We start from the raw sequence: 23,261 nt of genomic DNA, 5'->3' as shown, positions 1-23,261 counted from the left end.
TATTTACGTCAACATTTGAGGTTTGATGAGCCAAAATAAAAGTGGTAAACATCAGAGGTGATTATTTACCAGAATACTTAGAATGCCAAATAGTAACCCAAAATAGACATGTGTTTTAAAATAGATTAACGTACTACAGCTTCCATTTCAGGAGTAATGGTTTTGACTTAAAAATAGACAGTGTTTTTTAAATTAGTACAAACTGAACCTTGCAGTGTGCAATGCTTATCTCGAACACAAAATGTTCGTAGGTAAGATTGGGGTCCCCAGGAGCTGTGGACATCTAGTCCCTGGAGTGCATTCTCCTCCCTCAGATGACCCTTAGGGAAGAGTTCAACTGTGCCTCATTCTTTCTCCCTGGCTTGGCTTTCCTCTGAACCTGACTAGCACCGTCTCACTCTCATACTGTTTTCTTTTCCTTCACATTTATAAATATTAGATTGACCCTGGGCTTGCCAACTAGATTTTTCTCCCCTCTTGCCTTATGTTTAATTGTCTTCCTGGTCCCCCTCCCCCTCACTCCCTCTGAGATAGGATATCCTACATAGCCCAGGCTGACCTTACATTTATTATATAGCTGAGAGTGACCTTGAAGTTCCATTTGTGTTTATGTATGTGCATATACATGTATGTGCACACACTTCTCTCTCTCTCTCTCTCTCTCTCTCTCTCTCTCTGTGTGTGTGTGTGTGTGTGTTTGTGTGTGTGTGTGGAAGACAAGATTTCACTGAGTCTAGAACTTACCAGTTAGCTCCAAGGAGCCTCCTGTTTCTGTCTCCCCAGCCCTAGCACCACCAGGCTTTTTGCTTGAGTTCTGTGGATCTGAATGTAGGTCCTTAAGCTTGCAGGGTAAGGACTTTACCAGCTGAGCCATTTCTCAAGCTCAGACTTTAAACTCCTGCTTCTCTAGCCTCTACCTCCTAAGCTCTGGGCTTATAGGCGTGTGATATACCACCACCTGGTTTATGCTGTTGGGAGACTGAACCCAGGACTCTGCATACCAGGCAGGCCTTGTAATGGCTCACCTACATCACCACCCTCCCAATGCTTCCTTACATACTGACAAGTCCCACATTTTTATCTTTAACTTGGACTGCCTTTTTGCATTCTGAAATTGTTTATCTAGCTGTCTACTTTACATCTCTGTTGGTGTTTTAATATGTATCTCAGAATTAACTTGGCCGACATAAAGTTCTTGCTCTTTATGAATAAGCCATGTTGCTCAGCCTTCCTCATTTCAGCAAATGGCTTTTCCATCCTTTCAGTGCTTCCAAATTTTGAAGCATTCTTTTTTTTTTTTTTTTTCCTCTTTTAATTTGATCTGGCAAGTTTTAGGAGCATTTACTATGTTTATAGAAATGCCATCAGCATAGAAAGTTTCAGTGTTATTTTTGCTTTACCTTTTTTTTTTTAAGCTCACTGTGTGTCTCTTACTAAGTAGGCCATGTTGCTAAAATTACTTTCCAGGAAGAGACATAAGCAATGTCTACCCCTTTCCCTGAGGTCCCAAGGACAATTTAGGCACAGTTCTGCCAGAGTTCACTCTGGAGAACCATTGAGTTTATTGGGGTTACCTACAGGTGTGGGTGTTCCCTCCTCAACAAGCTGCACCTGGACAACCTTTACCCAGCAGGGATGAGAGTGTCCTTGTAACTACATAGAGATGGAGCCCCCTCCTCTCATCTTCCCTCAGAGGCCATATGCAATGCAATTAAATGACAGAGTTATATATACCCGGCAGGAAAGTGGCTAGATACTTGGGTGACAATCTTCTGACTCTCCCCCTCCATGAGATGGTATAAAAAGTTAACAGACCCAGCTGGGATAATCTTTTTGCCAGGAGATACAACTGAACTCTCTTAAGTTGGCAGTTGATTGGCTTAGAGGACAGTCACTCAACAACCAGGGTGGTCTCAAATTTAGAGGTTCATTTGTCTCTGCCTATGGAGTGCTGGGACTAAAGATGAGGAAGACTCTCACTGTGCAGTTCTGGCTGGCTGGATATAGTAGTTCTCTTGCCTTAGGCCCTGAGGGATTAAATGTATTTGTCACCATACTTAGGTAATTAATTATTATGTCTTCACTTTGTAAAAATTAGGATTCATCTTAAAGTGTGTGTGTGTGTGCGTGCGTGCGTGCGTGCGTGCGTGCGTGCGTGCGTGCGTGCGTGCCTGCCTGTCTGTCTGTCTATGAGATGATAACTCAACCAGAAAAATTCTGCCAAATAAGCATGGAGACCTGAGTTCAATCCCTAGCACCCAAGTAAAAAGGTGGGCATGCATGATGGTGTATAATTACAAGCCTGGCAGACAGATGATTATTCACTAAGGGCTCTTGGTCAGCGGTTTAACCTGTTTGGTGTGCCCCAGGTCCCAGTGAGAGCTCCTGTCTCAAAAACCAAGGTAGAGTTGGGAATGGTGCCTTACATCTTTAATCTCAGTACTCAGGAAACAGAGGTAGGTGAATCTTTGTGAGTTTGAGGCCAGCCTAGTCTATATATAGGGAGTTTGTGGCCAGCCAGGGCTAAATAGGGAGAGCCTGTTCCAAGCAACAAGGTGGTTTAATGGAATAGCATCTTGTTTCCCATGATTTTGGGGGGTCCTGTCCAGAAAGTCATTCTGTCTCATTTATTTGAGGTAGGATGTCCAATTTATAATGGGGGCTAGAGCTCACTGTGTATCCTTGGCTATTTGTAGCAATCCTCCTGTATCAGACCTACAAGTGCTTGGATTACAAGCATGAGCCACTCCCACCAGGACACCCAAATTGTAACAATGTCTTGAAATGTTTCTCTTTGTACATCTAGTAGTTTAAGAGTTTTGGGTCTTGATAGATCTAGATTTCTGATGTAGTTTTGTACGGGGAAGAGATAGGAATCAAGTTGGATCTGTTGCATTTTGAATATCCAGTTTCCTAGCACCATTTTCTGAGTAGGCTGTTCTTCCTCTAGTATATATTTTTGGTGCCTTTGAGAATTAGTTGATACATGGGGTTTGCTTGCTTATTTTGAGATGGTCTATGTAGTCAAGGCTTGCCTGGACTGTTTTCACATATGATTCTCTTGCTTTTCAGCTTTTAAGTACTGGAGATTGAACCTGTGGTCTTGTACATGCTAAGCAGGGCTGCACTCTGACACATAGCTATGTCTCCATCCCTTCCATTTCTCTTGGTGAAGGAACTATTTGTAGCATTCCTGTGGTATATGTTTGCCAAGATAAATACTCTCAGCTTTTGTTTGAATTTCTTTTATTTTTGAAGTATATATTCACCTATGCTGGCTGATACCTTTTTTTTTTTTTTAAAGCACTTTGAGAATGTCACACTGCTGTCTTCTTGCATAGTTTATAATTCTTATCTCTAAGTAATGTGTCATTCTCTGGCTGCCCTTAAGACTGTCTTTATCTTTGGTTTGCAGTAGTTTATACTTTGTTCAGTTCTTTTTGTTTTGTGTGTGTGTGTGTGTTTTCATTTTTGAAACTGGCAAGGATGCTGATTATCTGAGAGTGGTGGTTGGTTTGTTTAAGAAAGTGCAAGTTCAGTGAGGCAGTGTTGCACACGGCCTTTAAAAGTGTAAGCTCATGATCTCTTTACATGTTTCTTTCCTCTCTCTTCTTTTCCTCTTAGGTAGAGAACTTGAGGCCTTTTTGTGTATGCTTTATCATTCATTTTTTAGAACTCTACATAAACAAGAAAGGGTTAATTGTTTATATATTATATAAAGATTTATTTATTTTATGTATATGAGTACATGCTTTTTTCAGACACAGCAGAAGAAGGCATCAGATCTCATTAAGGATGGTTGTGAGCCACCATGTGGTTGTTGGGATTTGAACTCAGGTCCTCTGGAAGACCAGTCAGTGCCCTTAATCACTGAGCCATCTCTCTCCAACCCCATTTTATTTATATTTATGTAAATGTTCATGACACATGTGTGCAGGACCTATAGAGGTCAAAAGAGGGAGTTGTATTTCCTGGAGCTGTATAGATGGTTGTTAGCCAGTGTGGGTGCTGGGAACTTAACTCGGACTTCTAGAAGAACAACAAGTGCTCTTAACACTAAGGCCTCTATGTTGAGTAATTTAAAAAAATCAGATATGTAGGTGTAGGGGTGTGTGTGTGTGTGTGTGTGTGTGTGTGTGTGTGTGTGTGTGAGAGAGAGAGAGAGAGAGAGAGAGAGAGAGAGAGAGAGAGAGAGAGATGTAGATACATGAGTACAGAAGTCAAAGAACAACTCAACATGGAGGCTTGGTTTTCTCTCCACCTTTATGTGTGTTCTGAGGGTCAAACTCGGGCCCTTGGGCTCCCACAGCAGGTACTTTACCTGGTGAGCTGTCTTCCTGGCCCGTTGAGTACATTTTAGTAGCCTTTCTTACAGTTAACTTCAACTGTGCCACTTGTCTAGGAGCAGCTGTAAGTTGGTTTTGAGCTCAGCATATTTGGAGGTCCATAGCTGTTGTAACTTTGGCCTGTGAGAAGTGGCTCATGCGTGTTGTTTTTTGTCATGGCTCATGTGGCTGGTGCTGGAAACCTAAGTGGGAACAAAGAGAGATTAAGAAAGTTAGACATAAGTAATGGAAAGCTGGGATTGGGTGGGCTGCATGCTCAGATGGAGGTGCACCAGCATCCTGGATACCAAGTGTGTTTATTGTGTACAGCATGAAGGAAGAGGTGGGCTATCTCACCTTGGTAGGGAGGGGTCTCTGTAGGGGAGTATCTGGGAGCTGATCGTCCAGTTATCCAGAAGGAGGAAGCTTTACTTCACTTTTTGCAGATACTGTTTTTAACTAACATTGGCCATTTCTCACCATTCGCACTTGGACCAGGGGATGTGTTGTCTTTCCAGTGAATCTGAGGCATTGGCGTACCTAACATGTCCCATTGCTTGTTCACACAGAGACACACTCGATTGTTTTTTAAGACAGGATCTTTCAGTGTAACTTTGGTTGTCCTGGGAACTTGCTGTGTGGAGAACTCAGAGATCTGCCTGCTTGTGTCTCACAAGTACAGGAATTAAAGTCACATACCAGCATTGCCCAGCTTAGATTAGTTTTTATTGCTTTAAATTTGTTTATGGGTGAGTAAGTGCACATGTGTCAGAGGCCAAACATGTTGAAGTGTTGGATCCTCCTAGAGCTGGAGTTACAGGTGGTTGTGAGCTGTCTGACATGGGTGCTGAGCATCAAAAGCAGGTTCTTTGCAAGAATGGTATGCTCTCCCTCTCCTGTGTGTATGTATGCATGCATGTGTGCATGAGTGTGTGCGTGTGTGTGTGTGTGTGTGTGTGTGTGTGTGTGTGTGTGTGTGTAAGATTGTATGAGTGTTTTGCGTGAATGTACACATGCATGTCTGGTGCTCTCAGATAGGTGGTTGCTGTCAACCTTGTGGGTGCTAGGAATTGAATCTGGGTGCTGTAGAAAGAGGAGAGTGCGCTTTACCACTGAGCCATTGCCCTAGCTCCTGCTTATATATTCTTTTATGTTTGTTTTGTCTGCTTGTTCTGAGAGGTCTCATTATGTAGCCCTGGCTGTCCTAGAATTTACTACATAGACCAGGCTGGCTTTAATTTCACAGAGGTCTGTCTGCCTCTGCCTTCTAAGTACTGCTGTGCCTGGCTGGATTATATTTTCGTAAAAGATAGTTTTTATTTGGTTATTCTCCTTACTCCTAAGGTAGTTTTATTGTGTCCTACAAAGAGGCAAATTTATTTTTCAGTACTCTTAGGCAAAAGGTGGAACCCTTTGGGAATCTGCCTTGAATAGAAAATTCTTCTAGATGGGGTCTCATGTAGTTGAGGCTGACCTCCAACTCACTCTGTAGCAGGGGTGACCTTGAACTCTTATTTCTCCTGCTTGTCTCTAGGGTCAGATTACAGGCGAACACCCCTTTGTCTAGTTCCAGTTTGGTTCATTCTTATTCATCCCCCCCCCCTTTTTTTTTTTGCTACTTAATTTGTGGATGTCTTGAAAATGAAATGCCATTAAGATTTTTTTTTTAAGTGTTTTGAGCATTTGTTTTTGAATGGCATGTGTTCAGGTGACCATACTTTCAAGGTGTCCCTAGCAAACTACATTGCCACTGGTCCTGAACAGTTCCGGAAGGTGCATAGTACTTTTGATCCATACTGAATAGTGTGATCTGAATCACTGCCTGTGGTGTTCCTCATAGAGGGGGAAAAGTCAGAGAAATATGTTATCTGGGTGACATAATTGCAAATAAACTAGGAGCGAATGCAGAAGGTCATATGTCTTTGAGAGTTGATTTTGCAGGGCCACAGGGCATTGACTTCCAGGTGAAAATGGAGGTCATTTCGAAGCAATGACTCTAATAAAAGTTATATAATCCTAGCTGTTACCTGTACACTGGCTGCTCATCATTGTCACAGGAGAATTTCTTTTTTTCTTTTTCTTTTCTTTTTTTAGGTTTTCAATTACAATCATTTTATTATCTATCTGTTTATAAAAATAATTAGGCAGGAGCTCAATGAGATTCTCTTCTGGAAACTGTGTACTAAATATTTATGATAATAAGACTCATGATACATTGTTTCCAAATAATTCATTGCCTCTTCGGTTATAGATAACTCATTTTCCAAGGTCTTCTCAGGACTCAGCCTTTTGGAAGTCTTTCTAATAGCTGTAGAGAGTATCTGTGACACATATTGAATTGAGGGCTAGAAAACTTTCCATACATTATGTTTTTGAGTTGTATATGCAGCAGCCCCTTTGGGTAAACATTCAGGCTTATAAAATACTCATCTTGTTCAAAACCTGAATGACTGAGATGTTTTAGGCTCACAGTAGTGGGCTGGCTGGCTCTGGCCTGTGAAGTCGGCCTGGCTGATACAGCGACCTTAGGGACATGTGGCCATGGACAACCGTGTTTCTGTTGTTTACTGTTCTTGCTTTCTAGTGACTTTATTTTCTGCTCAAGGGATTTAGTATCTGTTCAGATAACTTTCTTTTTAAAGGCCACATAAAGTAATGACTTGCCCTCTAATCTTAGCCTTGAAAATTTCCCAGACACTAAGAAAGCTGATGTCTAATGGCCTATCATTTGAGAATACTACTCAATGGTAGACAGTCAGTGCTGTTTGAAAACTGCATGAGTACAATAATCGGCCACTCCTGGGCCTTGCCTGTGTGACGCTTTTCATGTTATGTCATTAGGACCCCTTGTAGTTCAGACAGATCTTCATGAATAACATTCCCAGATTCTGAAAGAGAAAAACCTCTCAGCGTGACCCAGCCTTATCTGAAATAGCACTCGTCTCTTGGGTCCAGTAAGAATGTTTAGATATGGTGGATTCTATAGGGAAAGACCTACAATTAATTTATTGTTGTTGTTGTTGTTGTTGTGAATCATCTTCCCAGGATATAATGAAGAATCATCAGTTCAGATAGTTAGACTATGGCTGGAGAGGTGGCTCATCCATTAAGAGAACTTGTTGCTCTTGCAGAGCCCTAGTTCATTTTCCAGCACCACACAGTGGCTCATTACCATCTTTAACTTCAGTTTCAGGATGTCTGATGTCCACCTCTGACCTCTATAGATGCCGGGCATACATGCAGTGCACACAGATTGACACAGGCAAAATATACACATAAAAGTAAAATAAATCTTAAAAAAAAGATACATCTGAGTGATTGGCATAATGGATGAGGAAGTGTCAGGAATCCTGGCCTGAAAGAGTTCATGGGACTGTATTAGTATGTATGATAAGGTGTATTCCTGAAGGAGAAGAAAAGTTTTTTCTCAGATGACAGGTCTCCAGTTGCTCTGTGAGTGTCCTTTGTTCAGTATCCATGGTAACAGAGTTTCTTGTTCAGATTCTACCTAGGCATCCTGTTGTTTCTTTTAAGCTGACAGAAAAAAGCCACATGTTGATACTTCTACTTGTCTGGCTTTTTTTTTGTTAAAAGATAATGTTTGGTTCTTTGCTGCTGAGTCCTTAAGTGTAGAGAGGTGAAATTGTCCAATTACATATTTGTAATTGGGCTGGAGCAGTGGCTCAGTGGTTAAGAGCACTGGCTGCTCTTCCAGAGGACCTGGGTTCAAATTCCCAGCATCCCTCTGACACCCTCACACAAATACATAGGCAGGCAAAATAATGCATATCAAAATAAATTATCTTTAAAAAGTAATCATAATTATTACTTGAAATCTATTTTAGCCTAGGTAGATAATCTTAAAAGTAGTTTGAGTAATTGGAAGCTCTTCCATGGTTCCAGAAGAGAAATACTTCATTCAGTTCCCTTCCTTGAGGCTCTGAAACAGTTTGTTCTTCCTTTTCCTGTGGCAAGATTTATGAATTTAATGTCACAATTCAGTGTTAATACATAAAGCTTCCCCATATTTGAACCCTCAACAGCGGTAAATAAAATGCCTGACTGTGAAATGGAAAAAGTTCAGTTTTGTTTGTGCGTTTTGAGCTCTCCAGAGGTATTATACACTGGGAACAGTAATAAAAGACACTGTGGCTTATGCAGTGCCTTTGTGTGAGGAGTGCACAGAGACACTAAAGCATTGATCTTAACACAGTACGCGATTGTGACTTTAAAGGTCATGAGTTACTGCTGTTACAAAAAGCCAAAAAGATGGAAGGATGCTCCAATTTACAAATACTGCTTTAAAAATCTTCACAAAAAGACAACTCAAAGTTACTGGACATTTTTGTACCTTATATGTTGACTTTTTAATGCTTTTGCCATTTTTTCCTATCGCAAATATTTTCAGCGGCCCAATGTCCTTTAAATAAGAAAGCAGAATTTACCTTTATCCCTTTATTTTTATTTATTTAGATTTTTGGCCAATGAAGCTTGAGAACTGTTCCGGTTTCCAAAGTGTATTTAATGGAACAGTTTTTTTTTTTTTTTTTTTTTTTTTTTTTTGTCCTGAATCTAGTGGTTTTGAATATAGTAGTCATGTGGTTTAACTTTAAACTCTTTTGTTTTCTAGGTTTATTCTGCAGTCCAAGGAAGTAATTCACAACCAGCTGTTAGAAAAACAGAAAATAGCAGAAGAGAAAATTAAAGAGCTGGAGGTATGCCCAACATCAGCCATGACCTTCCAGGGGACAAAAGCCGCACCCCTGTGTTGTATGAAATGAAAACAGGGCCAACATGAGTTTAGGTCACTGTTTGGTTTTATCTGATTTGTTCTAGTTATGTTAAAACTGTGGAACAGCCATGTTTGTGACAGTCTTTGAAGATAAGCGAAGCTGTTGCTCCACAGTGATAGTGCAGGCCTTTAACCCCAGCACCGAGACTGAAGCAAGCAGATCTTTGTGAGTTTGAGGCTAGCCTGGTCTACAAAGAGAGCCCCGGGATAACTAGGAGAGTGGACAGTTTTAAAGACAAGGTGTTGATCTGAATGTATTTTCTCTGGTGTTTTAAAAAATTCTTTATTTTATTTTTTTATGCACATTGGTGTTTCTCCTGTGTGTTGGTGTGAGGTCAGATGTTAAAGTTACAGACAGTTGTGAGCTGCCATGTGGGTGCTGGGAATTGAACCTGGGTCCTCTGGAAGTTTAGTCAGTGCTTTTGGTGTTCTCAACCACTGAGCCATCTCTCTGGCCCCCTCTGCGGTCTTTTAGTGGACAATTTCTTTAAAAAAAAAAAAGAAGACATAAACCAAAGAATAAATTTAAATGGAGTAGTGCACCGTTGAAAGTCGTTACGGCAGATGGGCAGACTAACGGGCAGAGTGTCAGCTGCCGGAAAGTGAAAGCCACCTTTCTGTACTGTTCGTTCACATGCAGAATTAATAGACAGTAATAATTATTAATTACTTTATACTTAATCTGAGGGATGTTGTGTGTTCCAGTGAGGACAACAAAACTTTAAAACTTGGGTAAAAGACAACAGACTAGGAAAGTGCAAGGAACTCAAGTTTGTTATTACAGGTTCCTCGTGTTCTGGATCCTTTAGTGGGTTTTCTTTGGAGCTTTGGAGAAGGGTTTGTCCTCTATGTCACAGAGGTTACATTAGACCAAAAACTTGGCTGTTTCTTAGGCACCAAGGTTTCCTGTGATGAGGGTGGATACATCATGATCTCATAGGTCATGTGATCTAATTTCTGTCAGTACTATTGAGGCAGTGGTTCAAACTATGACTCAACCCTCTGCTGAACTGGGGAGACAGCCCCTCTAGTCTGCAGGGATTCCTCAGGGCCACACACACACACAAACACCTCACACACACATACCACACACACACACCACACGTACATACCCACACACACCTCTCTCTCTCTCTCTCTCTCTCTCTCATAGAATGAGTGCTAGGGGATTGAAAACCACTAGGGCTCAATAGTCTCTGCTCTAGGGTGTTAAGTTTCTTCTTTCAGGTCTCTAACGGTTTTACATGTTATTTATATTATACACATAATAAATCTGCACTATAAAAAACAAAAAAGTTAAATAGAAAAAATTAAACTTGAAAATATAATCTTGTTTTCCTGTATTCTTCCAAGTATTACAGGTACAATTTGGTATGTATTATTTTGACTTTGTTCAATATAAGTATTTTCACACATAATATGTACATACACACATATGTTAAAAAAATAGAACATTATTCTATGTCACTTGATAAGTATCACTAGCCTTCTGGTTTAACAGTGTAATTTTGTATTTGGCTTCTTATTTTGCATTTCTCCCACTGTTGCAGGCTCTTATTGCCTCTGCATTCAGTTATTGCCGGAGCCTTATGTCTGCATTAGTGTACAGACAGGCCTTGAAGATATCCCAGATTTTGGCAGTAATAAAGATGTATTATATTAAGGTTAAAATGATTTTTTTTGTTTCTCAGTACCTAAGAGAGTTGTGTTTACATCATACTTTAGCATATATATAGTGTGCTCTGTCTTTTTACTTAAAATGCATATGCCTTAACTTAAAAATGCTTTTTTGGGGCTGGAAAGCTAGTTCAGTGATTAAGAGCACTTGTTGCTCTTGCAGAGGACTCAGGGTAAGTTCTCAGCGCCCACTTAGCCTCCAGCCTGTAGCTCTAGTTTTAGATCCCATCTAACCCTGTGGTCGCCAGGCATGTATGTGGCACACAGGCATACATGGAAGCCAAGTTCCCACACCACACGATAAATAAGATAACTGGGGGGGAAAAAAAGGAGTCTCGCTATGTAGCCCTGGCTGTCCTAGAACTCACTCTGTAGGCCAGGCTGGCCTCTGTCTCCTGAGTGCTGGGATTAAGGGCACGTGTCACCACCGAGTGGCTAAATAAATACTAGATCTAAAAATGCTTTATTGTAGAAAAGTGTGAATGATCATCTGAACTCTGGTGAGTTATGATTTTTCTGTGTGTGTGTATGTGCCTGTGCACTGTATGGCCTATATTAAGAATAGATGGCTTCTGACTGATCAGGATGGTAGTTGCTGAATGTTGGGGTGACTATGGTAATTTTAAAAGATAATAACATTGTCCTGAAAACTTAAAATTTTCAGAGCGAGTGCTTGCCTAGCATGCCCTGGGTTGATAGACAGCAAAAACCCAGCAATCTAATTCTGTAAGACGCTGTACTGTAGGCGAAAGGCTTTGGAACAGTGTCATGTGCTACATTTAAGAGTCTGTCAGTGTAGTACTTTTCTTTTTGGATTGGCAGCCTTCAATCCACTGTACAACTGACAACGATCTGAACTTTTTCTTTAAGATTTTCGTATTAGTTTTATTATTTTATGTGTATGTTCTTTTGCCTGCATACATGATAATATATATATATATATATATATATATATATATATATATATATATATATATATATATATATATATATATATCATGTATGTTCTTGTTGCCTGAGGAGGACAGAAGAGGTTTCAGGTTCCCCAGAACTAGATCTTTAGATGGTCATAGGCTGCCAAATGGTTGCTGGGAATCAAACCCAGGTCCTGTACGAGAACCAGTGCCCTTAACCTCTGAACTTTCTCTCGGCCAACTGAGGTTACCAGCATGTGCCACTACATCCAGGTCCTTATGCTGTGCTGTCAGTCCATCACAGGACGTTGAGAATACTAGGCAAGCATACTACCCCGAGCTATATCCCCAACCAGCCTGTAAACTTTGTGTAATGTTGATATTTCAGCTTCCTCCCATGAGCTACCAGTGCTCTTAATATATAATAATGAATCCTTTCAGTTTACCTTGTCCAGGGCCATCAGAGTCGCCCTCTGTGGCAGCCATGATGGACAGCTATGCACAGGCCCTTGTGCAGGCACTCCTCCTCTCTGCCCTCACTGTTGTAGGCAGGCTGGCCTTGAACCCTCTGAAGTGCTTGGCTTGAACAGTGCAAATGGAAACTGTGCCATACTTACTGTCTTAGCAAATGTGAGGACTTGAGCTGTTGGGTGACCAGGGACATGCTCAGTTATATGTTCTCTGAGCTGTAGGTTTCAGCACCAACCTTAACATTTTCAGAAAAGCATGCTGGAAACCATGCATGTTTTTGCAGTCATCCAGGCTTTGTTGGATCATAGGGAGCAGTCAGAGAAGATACGGTGTCCGGGACCCTTGAAAGTTCAGAATAGCAAACGACCCATTGGCTTCACTTTAAATCATCAGCTGTATTATTAAAGTCAAGAATGGACTTCTCTAGCTATGAGAGCCCTAGGTGGCGTCTTCCAGTGGGAAGCTATTGTTGGCATAGACATTATTAATGATCTGTTCTCAGCTGTAGTTCCTACACTGGCTGCTGCTTCATCTTGCACTCTCATACAGTGAGACGCCATCTTTCTTTAAGCCTCATGAGTCAGCGGCAGTGGCTGTAAACTCCTGCAGCGTTCTCAGCCTTTACAGAATGGAGAGGTAGAGGCTGGCTTTGATTTGAGGGCTTGTGGCGGCTGGTTTGATTGTCTGTCTAGACTGCTAGAGTTCCCTCCATCATTGCGAAGGCGGCTGTGCTCCCTAGAGGAGCACTTTACATTTCTTCCACTTTCTTCTCCATTTACAACCTGGCTGTTGTCTAAAGTGGCCTTTCTTTTGACTTATTTTAGTTCTGGTATGCATGTTTCATTAACTATGCCAATTTTTTAAAGTAGGTGATGTTATCTTCTTATATGGACATGGTTTGTAGTATCCTAAAAGACTAGTGACATCAAAGGTTCAGTGTTGGCTTAGCAGTTAAGAGCACTTGCTGTTCTTGCAGAAAACCCAGGTTCAGTTTTCAGCACCTGTGTGGTGCATCACGTCATCTGTAACTCTAAACAGCCTTCTTATGCACTGCACAAAGGTGGTGCACATACATGTACGTTTCCTCATATGCAGGAAATAAAAATAAATAAATCTAAGTTTAAAAAACTAGTTATCAAGCTTATCTCACCAATAACAGATACAATAATTACAAATGGGAGTTTGAAGTATCCTGAAAATTACTTCAGTGTGTCACAGAAAGAAGTTAGCGTGTACTGTTGAAGTGCTGACAGTACACATGCCCAGCACAGTTCCCTAACAACCCTTGTGTTGTTCGACAACACTGGGAGTCAGTGAGATGGCTTATCAAGTCAAGGTGCTTGCTGCTAAGCCAGATGAAAATCCCTGGGACCCACACAGTGGTAGGAGAGACCAGTTCCAGCAGGTTGTCCCCCTTGACCTCCACAGGCACGTGGATCCTCCCACACACGTGTGCATCCTCCCGCACACACTAACTGTAAAAGAACAAGTGTGTGAAGGGAATGCAGTAGTTATAGAACAGTGCCATGAAATATGTGTGCACTTCCCTGTTCTTAACAGCAGTCCCCACATGCTCCGATTTTCTCCAGAAACGATCCTTATGTTCTTTTTTAGTTTGATTTGATTTGGTTTTTGGTGTTTAGAGGCAGGTTTCTCTAGGTAACCCAGGCTGGTCTTGAACTGAAGAGATCCACTTGCCTCTGCCTCCTCAACGCTAGGATTAAGGGAGTATGCTACTCCAAACTGCTTCTTATGTTCTTTTTAACTGCACACATTAGTAGTCTGTTCCTTTAACCTAAAACCTACTTGTGTACTTGAACAGACTCACATCAATTCTTTCTGCTTCTGGTTTTTCTTCTGTTTATTCAGTTAGTTGATGAGAGATTTGTGGGATCTCCTGTAACAGTATTTATGTCTTTTCATCTGTCAGTTTAGTGGGCAGTGGTACTTAAAGGGAGTTGTGTGAGTCTCCATGGTTACTGCATGCGCAGCTCAGAGTAGGTTTTATATTTTTAGGAATTTCTCAGCTCTTCTTAAGGAAACAACCCACTGATTTCTGGTAGCCATTGTTAGAGTTTTACGTCCACCTACTTGCTAACGTGTCTTCTGTTCTTTGCTGTATTTCATAGGTGCCCTTTGGTATCTCTGACTGGTGTGACCTGCTGGCTGGCCCTTCTCTATGGGTTCTGTCTGGTGCTAGGCACAGCTGTATGATCTTTTGCCTTTGCTATTCCTTTCTCTTTTCAACAGGGTTTCCACCCTCCCCACCACCCTGGTTAGCTCAGCAGTGACAGAATGAGAGGAAATACAGGCTTCTGCCCTTGGCTTAGCGCTGCTTCTGACGTAGGGTTGCAGTATTAGGTTGTTGAAATACATCCCTAGCCCAGGCCGTGAGTAAAACCCAAAACATTCTGAAAGAAGAGTGATTTGAGAAGTGGATATGAGGTGTCTGTGATGTAGTACTTGGCTTAGCTCTGGTTCCTGATGAGAACATATTTTGAAGGAATTCCTATGATTAAGGAAATTTTACTCTGCCCATTGAGGGTAATTTTTTCCAGAGCACAGGTGGCACCTGGATGGATGTCCAACTTTGCCATCAGTATTTAATTTTGAGCTGTTGTGATGGATCTGTCTTTAGAGGTCACTGGAATGTTTTCAAAACATCAAGTCTGAGGGCTGGAGGGATGGCTCAGTGGTTAAGAGCATGCACTGTTTTTCACCAGGCTGAGTTCAGTTCCCACTGCCCTTGGCAGGCTGCTCACATTGCCTGTACCTGCACCTTTAGGCAAATTGACACATCTAGCCTCCGCATGCACCAGCACTCACACGCATACCTCCCTCCCTATACACACATAATTAAAGTAAAATCAGCCTGTAAAGACTCCACAGGACTTTAGTAATGGAGTATACCCATTTCAGCTGTTCCTGTAATTCACTTTGGAGCCCACTACACTTTTAGTTTAATTGGTTATTTTGTAGTGAGATGCAGAATTTGAAAAAATTTGTATTAAACATATTTAGTGGCTATTAAAGAAATACCCATATAATGATAAGGCTGCAAAATCAAACATAGAGGTATCCCAGCACATTTGTTTCCATATCCTGGTTACACTACCATTCTGCTTGCCCTCCCCACAGGCAACCACCACTAATCCCTAGGTCCCGACCCTGACCTCTTTTGTTTTGTTTTGTCTTTGAGACAGAGCCCTGGCTGACCTGCAGCTCCCTATGTACACCAGGCTGGTTTCACATTCAACAGAGATCCTCCTGCCTCTACCTCTAAGATCAGGGTGCAAAGGCCTGTTGCCACCATGCCTGGCTACTAGCCTACCTTTCTTTGTATTCCTCAGACAAGATTTTCTACATAGCCCTGGCTCTCCAGCTTCCTGTGTAGACCAGTCTGGTCTTGAACTCAGAGCTCTGCCTGCCTTTGACTCCTAGTGCTTCGATCAAAGCCATTTGCCACCATGCCTGGCTTGCTTGCTTGCTTGCTTTTTATCACCCTAACTTTTGAGGCAACTATTTCATTAAAAAAAAAAAAAAAAGATTTATTCTGGGGCTGGAGAGCTGGGCCAGCACTTGCTGAAGGATCTTGCAGAAGATCCAGGTTCAGTTTCTAGTATGGCAGAGCACAACCATCTATAACCCCAGTTCTCAGGGATCTGACATCCTCTTTAGAATTCTAAAGACACCAGACATGCATGTGTTACACGTACATGCACACAGGAAAACACTCTTACATATAAGATATTTTTAAATTTAAAAAATTTTAAAAAGTTTTAGTTTGTTATTTTAAATTATTTGTGTGTATGCCAGCGTGTGGGTCTGAGTGTGAGTGTGTGTGTGTGTGTCAGTGCATGTGTGTGTGTGGGTATGCTTGTATGTCCGTGGTGGGTATGTGCATGAGAGTTGTAAGTGCCTAAGGAAGCCTGAAGCTGGAGCCATAGGTACTTGGTGGTGCTGGGATTCAAATTTGTATCTGTGCTTTTAACGGCTGAGCCATCTTTCCAGCTCCCACTATTTCACTCTTCATGAGCCCAGAGACAGTTGAGCCATTAAGAATGCTGGATATTCTTCCAGAGGATCAGGATTTAATTGGTAGCATTTAGTGGCTAACAGCAGTATGTAACTTCATTCCCAAGGGATCTGATGCTCTCTTTTGACTTCTTTGGGCATCAGACATGCACATGGTACATAGGCATACATAAAGGTAAAACACCAGTGACATAGAATAAAAATTTTAGTTTTATTATTACCCGTGAATGTATCCTAAAAATAATATAACTTGCCCTCTTATTGGACTTTATAAGCAAAATCACTCCGTATTCTTTTTTCTTGTTTCTTCTGTTCAGAGTGTGTGAAGTGCTTGTTTCTAAGGTGATTTGCTCATTTTCCCTGGTGTCTAGTATAACATTAGGAAGAAGTGCAGACAGTCCATTTGCATCTGTGTAGATCTCAGAGTGTGACTGATTATGACATACTCTTGCTGAGGAGGAGCTTCACTCCAGCAGAATCTGAGTCCTGGAAATATAAAATGTGTCAGAAATTAATTCCACAAACTCCTAGCTTTTAGGAGTAACTATATAGAAAAGAATCTAATGGGCGCATTTCTTTATTTTTTTTTAAAATACAAAAGTTAAGTTCCCAAGTACATTGAGGTTTCAGATGTAACTAACTGGTCATTTCTTCAGAGAGGCCATTTGAGTTCTCAGCATTTATAAAAGTGGGTTTTGTTTCAAAATAATTTTTGGTTATTTAGGGTGTCAGTGGGTGGAATCCTCAGCGTCAGTGGTGACCTGTAAGATCTGTAAGTGCTAATGTCACGAGGCATAATGAAGTACAGCGTCATCTGGCATGCCTGCAGAGGTAGTGTAGCCATAGGTCCCTCAAAGCCCACATGTACCTTTTGCTTTGATCAAGGGTTCCCTATGTCAGTATTTTCAGTGCCTTAGTGTGTATTCGTTGTGATCCCCTTACTAAAATCTGCCTAAATATAAACTTTGTATATTTCATTTTCTCAGTAGAAATAGTTTTGGTTTAAGGAGAATTTAGATGTGAGCAGTTCAAATAGACTGTTCCTTTTAACTAGATAACTCTATCTGTCAGGTACACTGTACAGGTATTTTATATGCATCATACTTTTGATTCACTGTTTTCTGATAGTGTAACTTTATTTCATGGTTAAGGTAAAAAATTTGAAGTAATTAAATGTGCATTGCAATGAACCCAGCTATGAGCTCCCTGCATATTGATGCATGTTATTGTGTTTTTCCTCACAGATCTAATTCTAGGGAGCCTTGTGTCCTTCTTGCAATGTTTGAGCCCATACAGATCTCCTTTTGAGTGCTTCAGAGAGTTATTGACCTCAGCCTTGGCTGTTAACACATTTGTGTCCACTTATGTACAGGAGCCCTACCTTCCTCATCCCTATGCTTGAGAAGTCCTCAGATATTTCTCAGGCTACCTGGAGGCTTGTTTCTTTTGCTAACACCTTTACTTCTCTGTCATGTTACTGGGCAGCTCCATGTGGTAAACAGGAATCAGTCCCTCACTTCCACTAGTTCTCAGTGTTTTACAGGACAGATGATCTCCAGCTTCAAGTGAGAGATGCTGGCCAAGCAGGTGCTGTGGTACACAGATGCAGAAGCAGGGGGAACCGAAGTCGAAGGGTTTCCTTTGCTACCTAGTGAGTTCTAGGATAGCCAGGGCTTTGTGAGATCCTGTTTTAGACAGACAGACCAAAAGGTATTGGCCAGAAAAAGCCAGAGTGTTCAGTACTCAGTGTACATAACATCAAGCATGTTTATGGCATGATGGCACCTTCTTTCATATTTTTGTAGCAGTCACTTATGTCAAAGAGATGTTCATATGGTGCTTTAAAGTACTTTATACAGAGGGCTGGAGAGATGACTCAGCACTGACAGTGCTTACTCTTCTTCCAGAGTAGTAAGGTTCCAGAATAGTATTCTTACAGAATAGTTGGGTTCCTAGCACCCATGTGTGGTACCTCGCATCCATAGCTGCCTACAACTCCATCTCCAGGGGACCTGCCTGTATTCACATGTACAAACTCACATGGAGACACACACATACACATGTTGTAAATTTTTTAAAAAATGAAGTTTGTACTAGCCATCACCAGTGTTTAACTACACATGCATAAATCAACATACACAGGAAGATGCTTTATACATTTGTAGCACTTTTACGGTCTTAAAAATTACACAACCCTTGGAATTTTGACATGTTTGTCCCTGTGTTCAGCAAACGCTGATAAAAAATTAGATTTCCTTGACTGTACATGGACATTTTATAAATTGTATTTTGTTAGTTCCTCTTGGTTTCAAGTCACTTGCTGTTGTAAATGACTCTGGTCTTTGTTGAAGCTTTATTCACCGTTTTAATTTCCAGTGTCATTTAAAAAATGGTTTTGTTATATTTCATTTATTTATTTTAAAAAATTATTTATTAGTTTTCCAAGACAGGATTTTTTTTTTGTGTAGACCAGGCTGGTCTTAAACTCAGATATCAAACTTCTTCTGCCTCCAAGTGCTGGGATTAAAAGCATGCACCACAATAACCAGCCCCCCTTTTCCCCCTCTATATTTCATTTATGAATAGAATATTTCAGGTTGGTTGTATGTTGCTAATTATGATTAAATGGAAGATGCTCTCCAATCTTACTCTGTCTTCCTTTCAAACAACTCTCTCACCTGCCACCTGCAGGAGAATTCCTTCCCCACTCAATCATCTTACAAAATGAACACAGATATATTGCACTCCCTTAAAAATTATAAAATTATCTATTTTTCTCGTGTGTGTGTCTGTGTCTGTGTCTGTGTGTGTGTGTGTGTGTGTGTATGCATGTGTGTGTGTGTGTGTATGCGTGTGTGTATGCGCCCATCACTTGAACATTCCTGTGTGCATGCTGAAGTACACATGCAGAGCTCAGTAGATGGCTGTGGAAGTCAGTTCTCTCCTTCCACCAAGTGGGGTTTGGTGCTGAAGTCAGGCTTAAGCTCCAAGTGCCTTTGATCACTGAGCCGTTCCACTGGCTGGCCAGTCCTGACCGGGTCTCAGTGTAGCCCTGGCGCTAATGAAATTGCTATGATCTTTCTGTCTTGTATTCCCAAGTGTTGGGGTTGCAGAGATTCACCGCCACACCCAGCTTCTGCCTTTGTTTTTTAAGAAAATAGATGTGAGTATGGAACAGTGCCCAGTTCAGGAAACCTTATCAGTTTCCACTAGTGTTTTATGGTGAAATACTATTTTTATATGTGACTCTAACGGTTAAACTGTGATGCTGCAAAGATGTGGAAAATGAGTCTTCCTATGGCTAGAGGAAGTGATAACTTTGTTGTTGTCTTTTGCTGGTGGTATCTGATAATCCCCCTCCCTTTAGCTATTCTGGGCATGTTTAGTTGTCAGGCATTGTCCACTAAATTGCTAAAAATATCAAATAAGAGGAGTGTGTTCTAAGGCCTTCACCAATGAACTGCACAGCGTGATGTTCAGTGTGGTTCCTGGGAGAAAAGGCAAAAGGAACCTGGTACCATTTTCCCTGAGTGGATTTTGTTCATTTGTTTAAAATACTGAACAAACCATTGTTTGAGGCTCTCTTTTCTTACACTCCAGAGCACTTGGGGACCCACATCGGTTTATAGTGGAGAGCCAGAGCCTAGGGGCTCAAATAGCACAGTTACCTGTTCATGCTGAAGGTTAAACGTGCAGCTGTAGCCTGATGATTATGGCTTTTGATAGTGCGGTGGTTGGGGGTTGGGGGTTGGAGGTGGGGTGTGGGGTGCTGGAGATTGATTGATTGATTAATTTATTTGAGAGGAAAAAGCTAGCAAGCAAATGAGGATTGGTAGGTTAAATGGGAAAGTGAATGTGTGGAAAAGAAATGTATGTAGCCCTAACCAGATGTTTTATGTCAGGTTGTTTAAAAAAGCTAACCACACATGTGACTTCAGTACACCTGCATTTAATTTAAAATTTTAAGCAATGTTTTTGTGTGTGTTCCCGAGTGCACACGCTCCCGGGAGTGAGTGCAAGCACAGGCTCCTGCTTGTGGTTATTCACGTGTGGTGGTCAGAAGACATCTTGACCGAAGAGTCTGTCATCCTTCTACCCTTGTAGGTCCTGGGGACTGAATTCCAGGCTTAGCAGCAGGCTCTTGGCCCCACTGAGCCATCTCTGGCCACAGTGCTCACGTGGAAAGCTGTGCTTGGGTTTGTCTCTGGAGCTCTGTTCTCCATTTGCATGTCTGTGAAACTGTTGAAGGATCCTTAGATGTCTTTCCTGCACCCTGCTGTGTGTCCGGGTGCTGGATTGTGTGAAAAACAGACTTCCTTCTGCTTCTACTGCTCTGCATTTACCTCAGGACTTTCTTGAGCTTTTATATCCTCAGATTACTAAAGTCTCTGAAATCCTTTTGTTGCATCATAATTCCTTCTTTGATCTGGGGTGAGGAATTGCCTGAATTTTACTACTTTAACACTGGGGCCAAAACAATGGATTATTTTCATTACAGGTTTTTTTTTTTTTTTTTTTTTTTTGGGATGTCTTGGATCTCTCTGAGGGAAGTCTAGTATTCACATGAAGCTCTCTCTCTCTCTCTCTCTCTCTCTCTCTCTCTCTCTCTCTCTCTCTCTCTCTCTCTGTGTGTGTGTGTGTGTATGCTGGGAATTGATTGAACTTACAGCCTCACACATGCTACTAGACAAGCATTCTGCCACTGAGCTACATTCTCAGCCCAGTTAGTTTTCAGTCCTGACCTGCAAATACCTTTGCTGGCTTTCTCTTACTTGACTCTAGAGCTAGCTGGCCACTCTCAGATGGCTGAGGGAAGCAGGTTTCCTCTTGGGTGGGTATTGTTCGGAAAAAGATAGAGTGGAGGGGATATGTTCTATGGAGGTGTGGTGAGATATGGGGGAAGGGGAATGTCTCTGGCAGACCCATGTTGAGGCACCCCTTCCCCCTGAGGGACCAACCACACGATGGTATAGTATAGAATAGAGTTTATTCAGGGCATGGGGAGGGGAGTTAAGAGGGTAGTGGGGGGGTAGAGAAGTAGAGGCCGGCCATGAGCATGTGGAGAGAGAAGGGGTAAGGGAATGGGAAGAAGAGGGACAAAGGGGTAAGAGCAAGAGAAGAGAGAACAAGAGAGTGAGGAGGGGCAAGCAGCCCCTTTTATAGTGCCAGGTGATGTGGAACATACCTGGCTGTTACCAGGTAACTGTGAGGTGGAGCATACCTGGCTGTTGCCAGGTAACTGTGGGGTGGAGTTTGGAAGAATCCTAACAGGTATGCCAAAGGTAAAAGTTGACATCAAGCTAGCTCTGAACTGAGTGTGTTATGTTCTTGGGATCACCTGCAGGGAGGGATCGGCAGAAGACACTGAGCATCTCTTAGGTGCCTTCAACCTTCAGGCATGTTTCCTTTTAACAGGGAATGCCCACCTCAGATTTTACTGAAGATATCGTAGATATATGGCACAGAGTTTTGTTTGATTTGTTTATTGCAATAGAGGTTCACTTTGTTGCCCAGGCTAGGCTGGGAAATCTTTGTCTTCCTGTCTCAGTCTCCCATGTGTTAGGATCTCCCACCCCAGGTAGCAGAGTTTCTTATTTCATGCACTTAAAACAACAAAACAAAACCAAGTACTTTTCTCTCTATGCAGTCACACACAGACATTTTTCTTTAAGATTCAAGGATATACTAAGAAAAACTTCAGCTTTCAAGTAACTTAGTTTACCTTGAAGTTCTTAGCCTGTTGGAGATGCTGTTTGCTGTGATATACTCAGTATTAATACACGATCTTATGAACTCTTGGAGTAGGATGTAAAAGAACAAGAACTATAACTCTCACTTACTGCCATCTTGGATAAATTACTGCTTCTTCCCCCAAATACACTTGTGTAGACTTACGGGAGTGGACGTGAGAGTAAAGAAGTTTCTCACCAGGAACGGAACCAGTTAGAAGTCAGATGAATATCAAGTCTCATCTTTTAAAAAATTAAATATATGCATCATATATATATATATCCTTATTGGTGAAGGTGTGGTTGAAGAGTGTGGTATAATATGCAGCTGCTCTAGAGTTAGGCGTATAGGTGAAGGGTAGGACCCATTAGGGGTCAGCAAAGGTAGACAAACCCTCTCAAACTCAAAAGGAAAATGTGTGCTTTGCAGATGAGCCTCTTCTCCCATGTCAGTAGTTTCTCAAGACCATAACTAATGGGAGTAGGACTAGGAAGGAAAGCATGTCTTCCGTATAAAACACACCCACCTACAGCTTCATCTGTGTAAAGTACTCAGTGCTGTGTGTTGTACATTAGGTTATCATTTATGTAAGGTATAAGGCAGACACCTGTTTTTGTTGTTTTGTTTGTTCAGAGACAGGGTCTCACTATAACACTGAGTGTCCTGGAATTCACCGTGTAGACTAGGGTAGCCTTGAACTCACAGATATCACAGAGATCCACCTGCTTTTGCCTCTGGAGTGCTGGGATTAGAGGTGTTGCCACTACACCAGCTTCTTCACACCTGTTTGCTAATCCTGCACATCACCACCAAATGTCTATAAACGTTTTTAAAATTAGAACAGAATCAAAATACATAGATATGCAAAATTTAATCAACATCAAGGACTGGGGATATAACTCAGTCTGTTTGGTCAGCAGTGCTGTTTAGACCAGGTGTTAGGACACATGCTTGCAATCCCCGAATTGAAGAGGAAGGTCAGAAAGTTAAAGTCTATCTTGGCTAAGAAGGGCTTTTTGAGGCAAGCATGGGTTATGTGAGACCCTGTCTCAACAAACAAACTTGTGGTTACCACTCAGAAATAACAAATGAAGCTTTTTTTCTCCTTTGGCAGTGCCGAGTGAACATGGTTTCTATGTGGCCTAACACCTAGGGGTTGAAGAAAGGGCAAAATGGAACCACCCCTTGAATCATGTTTGCATCGAGAATTGTGCCAAAGACTCTTTTATTACTCCCGAGTCATTATAAATTTAATTGGTATTATGTCAGTACTTAGAGCTAATGGCATATGAAACTCCAGTCTGTTTACACCAGTTC

General features: G+C 41.5%; 1 protein-coding gene across 2 annotated transcripts in view; it reads left to right on the top strand.

Moving 5' to 3' along the window:
• The window catches only part of PFDN1 (prefoldin subunit 1), an 84,255-nt gene that overhangs the window by 12,202 nt on the left and 48,792 nt on the right, over positions 1-23,261 (top strand). For both annotated transcript variants that reach the window (XM_080920357.1, XM_080920358.1), the window contains exon 3: positions 8,956-9,040. In XM_080920357.1, the coding sequence (XP_080776483.1) occupies positions 8,956-9,040 (85 nt within the window). The remainder of the gene's footprint in view (positions 1-8,955; positions 9,041-23,261) is intronic.

This window comes from Micromys minutus, assembly GCF_963924665.1.
Source record: "Micromys minutus genome assembly, chromosome: 8".
Taxonomy (NCBI): Eukaryota; Metazoa; Chordata; class Mammalia; order Rodentia; family Muridae; genus Micromys; species Micromys minutus.
Note: the sequence above shows the minus strand (reverse complement) of the source record. Positions and strands in the feature narration are given on the sequence as shown.